The sequence below is a fragment of the Natrix helvetica genome (genome assembly GCF_964273705.1).
Source record: "Natrix helvetica genome assembly, chromosome: 10".
NCBI lineage: Eukaryota > Metazoa > Chordata > Lepidosauria > Squamata > Natricidae > Natrix > Natrix helvetica.
Genome location: NC_138561.1, coordinates 13242699 through 13248985, shown reverse-complemented (window position 1 = coordinate 13248985; position 6287 = coordinate 13242699). Strand labels below are relative to the sequence as shown.

At 42.8% G+C, this 6287-nt stretch overlaps 1 protein-coding gene across 1 annotated transcript; it reads left to right on the top strand.

Moving 5' to 3' along the window:
• Positions 1 to 1126: 1126 nt before the first annotated feature.
• Positions 1127 to 3058, top strand: LOC309397556 (leukotriene B4 receptor 1-like). The gene has a single exon (XM_081963671.1). It carries the CDS (start codon positions 1561 to 1563, stop codon positions 2545 to 2547), a length of 987 nt encoding a protein of 328 aa, XP_081819797.1. The 5' UTR covers positions 1127 to 1560; the 3' UTR covers positions 2548 to 3058.
• The last annotated feature ends 3229 nt before the right edge of the window (positions 3059 to 6287 follow it).

The window sequence follows — 6287 nt, the reverse complement described above, 5'->3', positions numbered from 1 at the left end:
AGCAGGAGCAGACTAAATTTAGCCTTGGTGGCGTGGTGCAGGTGCCTCGTCAAGGACGTTTCACCAACAGTGCCACAAAGTTTGCAAGCAACACCTGTGTCCCATAACGGCTTTTTTCTTTCAAGCTGAAAGCTCCGTGTTGGCTAGAAAAAAACAATGGCTGCCAACTTGCCTTCCATTGAGGACCTGTATACTGCGCGAGTCAAAAAGAGGGCCGAGAAAATATTTACAGACCCCTCACATCCTGGACTTAAATTGTTGCAACTCCTACCCAAAAATGATGCTATAGAGCACTGCACACCAAGACAACTAGACACAAGGACAGTTTCCCCCCCAGTTTAGCATCACTCTGCTAAACAAATAATTCCCTCACCACTGTCAAAACCATTCACTAAGGCTGCATTACTATTACAACGTTTTCCCAAAAATAAGACAGGGTTTTATTTTCTTTTTGACCCCCGAAATAAGTGCTTGGTCTTATTTTTGGGGAGGTCTTATTATTTTGGAGGTGCAGGAGGCAGCGAGTGTGGTCACCTCATGGCTGATGCTGTGTTGCAATATTTTCGGGGGAGGGCTAATTTTAGCCCATGTGCTCAAAAGCCTGATTGGCCTCATTATCCGGGGAGGTCTTATTTTGGGGGAAACAGGCTCCTATCACTCATCTCCCACTAGTGACTGCATGACTGTAACTTTATTGCTTGTATCCTTACGATTTACATTGATTGTTTCCTAGTATGATTTGATTGCTTATTTGTACCCTATGCCTATCATTAAGTGTTTTACCTTATGATTTGTGATGAATGCATCTTTTATTTTATGTACACTGAGAGCATATGCACCAAAGACACATTCCTTGTGTGTCAAATTACGCTTGGCCAATACAGAATTCTATTATTCTATTCTCTATATTCTATATTCTATATTCTATATTCTATATTCTATATTCTATATTCTATATTCTATATTCTATATTCTATATTCTATATTCTATATTCTATATTCTATATTCTATATTCTATATTCTATATTCTATATTCTATTTCTATCCTATCCTATCCTACCATTTGTAGAGTTTCAGACTTAGGCTAATCACCGCTGTCGTCTTTTCACCCAACCATTTCTAGAGCCTTTCCCAGGGGGTCTCCTTAACATCTTATCACCCTTTCTCCAGGAAGTCTGGAGTCACTAACTGGGGGCCCCTTTCTGGGAACACCGTGCGTTGTTGCCTGTGATATAGCTCCATTCTGTAGACCTGCTTTCCTGGCAATGCCACTGCAGACATCAAAACAAAACTCTTACTCAACATGGTAGGAATTGGGCCATAGGCAAGAATCCTCTGAAAGGAAGTGGACTGGAGAAAGCTTCTCTGTTTCTCTGTTGCAGAACCAATCAGGATGTCCCAGTCTGAGTAAAAAAAAAAACCACGACACTCTTTTTAAAAGAGACTGGCCAGTGCCAAAGAGATCATCTTCTTCTTGGGGAATCTCATTGACACCGTGGGGATTCTGTGCATTTGTCCTGAGGCTGTTTTGCCTTTAGACAAGATTATATGGACCCAGGATGTCCCTTCATGCCACAGGGACACCAACCAACCAGACTACCGAAGGCCTGGAGGCCAAAGTGATTCCAACCGTGTTCCTGACGATGTGCTTCCTGATTGGGATCCCTGGCAATGGTCTCGTGATCTGGACCGTCCTTTCCAAATTCCCCCAGCGCTCATTCACCATTGCCCTCATCCTGAACTTAGCGGTGGCCGACTTCCTGGTCATATTGACGGTGCCTTTCTGGACGTACTATTTTGCCAAAGGCTGGGTTTTTGGGGACTTCATGTGCCGGTTCCTCACGTACCTTGTGTATTTGACCGTCTACACCAGCATTTTCTCCATCACCTTAATGAGCCTCCACCGCTTGGCTGCGGTGGTCCTGCCCTTCGCTTCCCAAAGATGGCGGAAGCCGAGGGAGGTGCATGCGATCATGCTAGCCATTTGGTTGCTAGCGGGAGCTCTCTCCTGCCCTTGCTTGATATTCTCATCCAAAGAGATGCCCAGAGGGAAGTGCACGGATGACTTTTACGACTCTGACAACCAGCAGATTGCGGTTAACCTTGTGGAGACCCTGTTTGGCTTCGTGATCCCTTTTGCTGTGTTGGCAGTCTGCTACACTTACGTGGTGAGGAAGATTCGGACTCTGAAAAACCACAAGGAAATGAAAACCGGGAAGCTGATTGCTGCAGTCGTTGGAGCTTTCTTTGTTTGCTGGCTTCCTTTTCACGTCTTAAACCTCATCACCGTTTCGGCGTTGTTGTTGAAGCATGCCAAGCCCGAGGTCAGCCAGAACTTACTCAAATCCATGAAAATTTTAACCAACGTTCACGGTGCGGTGGCTTTTTCCAGCAGCTGCATCAACCCTATTCTCTACGCCTTCGCAGCACGGAGTTTCCGCGGAGGGCTGCGTGAGACAAATTTTGCAAAACTGTTTGAAAAACTGCGCAACGACACCGAGGAAAAATTAACGAAGGACAATACCGCTTCCCTGCAGACTCTGTAGCTTGAGAAGAACCGATAGCAAAACCCTTTATTTTCTGAGTGGAAATATAAGTGTTGCATCTAGAAAGAACCATAGGGGAAGATTTTAGATAAAAGATTTTAGAGGATATAGAGAAACTGAGGTGAGAACAAAAGTCTTCAGAGAATTATTTTAGTTGGAAATATTGACAATTCCATGATGGCAATTTGGGGATTTTCTCCTGTGTGACTTGTTTAATTATTACTGTTTCATTTGTTTTTCCCAAGTAGTTATATTGCTCTACTCCTCCCCTCAGACCAATCGTACAGAAGGAATTAGTAATGTTTGCTTCTTATTGCTTATTGTATCCAGGTCCAAATTAACTATAGTTAGACCTTATTGGAATTTAAAAAGACACACAAGCATTAAACTTTAATTCATGATCCTGACTTATCTGCTTAATTAAGCTTGAATTAAATTCTGACATCCATAAGAAAAGGTACCATGTTTTCCCCAAAATATGACAGGGTCTTATTTTCTTTTGACCCCTAAAATAAGCACTTGGCCTTATTTTCGGAGAGGTCTTATTATGTTTGAGGTACAGGAAGCAGCAAACGTGGTCACTCATGGCTGCTGCTGTATTGCAATATTTTTGGGAGGGCTTATTCTTGGGGGAGGGCTTATTTTAGCACATGTGCTGGGCTTATTATCTGGGGAGGTCTTATTTTAGGGGAAAGGCAGAATTTTTAAATGGAAACACTGAAGTAAAACCTTCTAATCTTACTTCAAGGATGTACCAATGAAAAGTTGAAGGAGAAACACGTGGCTTTTCCCTTCCTGCTAAATCATGGGTTATTTTTTCCAGGGTTTGCCACAATTAGCTGAATCATGAAATTTATTAAGTCAACACGGTTGCTATACCAGTCCCAAACCAGATTATATTTTAGTGCAATGTATGAATTTCTTCAGTGACTCATGCGTGGCTATCCAAAACCATATTTTAATGTTGGACAGATCAAAGTGAGGTGAAGCACCTCCATGCCTTTGTTAAATTTCCCTTCAGTGGGAATATTACCACCAGAAAAGAATTTGATAAGGATCTGATAAGACACTTCCTGAAAATGTATGTTTTGTGGTCAAATTTCCTACTTTACTTTGGCAATGCATCACTTCCTGTTGTGATTTCAAATATTGCACAGCAAGAATCTCTTTTTCTTCTTGGTGTTTTGGGGAACAGTGGGGGTTAATAGAGAGGACCGACTCCTAGTTTTCTCGATATTAATAGTCTCTGGAAACAAATCCCAGTTCACTAAGTCTTTAAAATAGTTAATTAAAACATTTCGAACCCAGTTCCAACTGTTGGTTGCTTTCTTCCTGCTTCTGAAGACAATTGATGCTCAGTAATTTATTTATGAGGGGTGTATTGTTTATTCTGTATTGTTTATTTATTCTGAAGGGACATGGTGGCTCAGTGGCTAAGACGCTGAGCTTGTTGATCAGAAAGGTCAGCAGTTTGGCGGTTCGAAGCCCTAGTGACACATAATGGAGTGAGCTCCTGTTACTTGTCCCAGTTTCTGCCAATCTAGCAGTTCAAAAGCATGTGAAAAATGCAAGTAGAAAAATAGGAACCATCTTTGGTGGGAAGGAAACAGCGTTCCATGCGCCTTCGGGATTTAGTCATGCCGGCCACATGACAATGGAGATGTCTTTGGGCAGCGCTGGTTCTTTGGCTTTGAAACGGAGATGAGCACCACCCTCTAGAGTCGGGAACAACTAGCACATACGTGCGAGGGGAACCTTTATCTTTACCTTTATTGTTTATTCTACACAATTCCACATCACCTTGAACAATTAGAAAGAATGGACATAAAAAGCAGCTACTGAGTAACAGTGGGGCTGCAGCTGACAATAAGTGTCCAGAGTTATTTCCCACACTATATGGTATATTGCAAATATGACTTTGTCCCAGAAAATCCAATTGGCTACTGCGACTGAAAACAGAATGAAAAACAATTCAGTTACTATATGTCTGAAAAATATATGTGCAAAAATCACATTAATACTCTTCTGTTGAGCAGTAGGACATTATATCCCTTGGTTGTTTTCTCTTAGGCATCTATTTGGCCATTAAAGAACACAGAAGTAGTCTAGATTAGCCTTTGCTCTGATCCATTATGACAGGGTTCCCATAGCAAGCAAAACTCTGAGGCAGACGAGTTCCTCAAAGAATAGCTTTATTGGAGTTATCATAGTGACACAAATCTGGTGAAAACCGACTCTGAAGCTTCCCATGGTTTTCACTTAATTAAAAGAGAAAGTTTTCCCATAACCCCAAACAATCGGTCACATGGTCCAATCAAGACGCTGTCTGGTGACATCACTCCTCCTTCCTCGGCCCATGTATGAGAATGTCCTTGGTTCCCAAGAGAAAGTATTTTGTTTTGGCTACAAAACCCCAGCTATCTCTAATCCCCCACTCCTTATCCCTCAGCTGCAGTGTGCCAACACTGAAGCTCCAAGATGGCTCCGGTCGGGTCAGCTTCAGGGTTGACACATTAAGGCTGCTCTTATGTCTTTCAGAATGTTCGTGTACCTGTATTATCATCTCAGTTTAAATCATATATCCTTGACTTCATGTGCCTAGCCTCTTGTGAAGGTAGAGTTTCAAGTACATCCTAACTCAGTGCGTAGAAAACCTTAGTTCATAAGGAAAGATACCGTTCAGGTCAGTCAAAAGAGGCAAAGATGTTCTGTGAACACAGTAACGCTTTCCCCTCTCCCCCATTCATAATATTCAAGGTGATGATGGAACAGTGGTGGGATTCAACCAGTGTAACAACCAGATCGCTTCGCCGGGCACGCTCTCTGCCTGCTCACAGTTCGTTTTAAAACAGCTCTAAAACTTAACTTCTACTGCAGCCCCATCGAGTAAAGCAGCTGAGGCGTGGCAATCGCTCTGCTGCGCCCATCAGCTGGGCTTCAAACAAAGGAAATATAGGACACACTAGCGCAGGGGTGGGCGGGCGGGGCCAACTGATGTCTGCAACTACTGGTTTGTGCGAGCCTGTCCGAACCGGCTGAATCGTACCCCTGGTTGGGAACCCCCAAGGACTTCTTCTCCCCTCCCCAGTCTGAAAACTGACTCAGTTTGTGACAGTAGGTGTTTGGAAACAAGAATGACATGTTGCTGGTACAGTATGACTCAGAGAAACTCTTTTACTCTGCATGTCATAGATACAAAGCGAAGCCTATCTCAAAGGTTTAATATAGTCAGGGCAAAAGTATTAGAAGGAGGCTGAAGAAACGTTTCCTAACTTTGCATTACTAACAATTGCAGAAGACTTCCTTTCACGAGATTCTTTCTTTCTCTTTCTTTCTTTCACAAGAGTCTTTAGACGTCCTAGATCTGAGAATCAGCGTAGGCTAACGGCAGTTACGAGACTAGCTTCCTGAACTCTGGCAGGTGTTTTCTCACGGATGCCAGAAATGCTATTTATGTTCAACTCTGCCCAGTAAAGGCGCAGAATTTCAACACTGCAGTGCAAAGAACAGGGAGAGATAGTCACCTCTCAAAAAGAGATTTGGATTGTCCATTTCCCTTAAGGCCTGGAGGGGTGATGGTGGTTTGCATGCTAATCTTTTAGTAAGATCTGGACTAGATGCTTTCTTGCCAGTGAAACATTTTCCAGGAATGTAGCAATACGAGAGGTGGAAATCTCAATCCAAAATGCCAGCTATAGGATCTTTTCCCTACTCAATTACATCAGGCCCCAAGATTTGAA

Bases quoted from the DNA above. Each gene is read 5' to 3' on its own strand.
- LOC309397556 (XM_081963671.1), top strand. From the start codon at position 1,561: ATGTCCCTTCATGCCACAGGGACACCAACCAACCAGACTACCGAAGGC.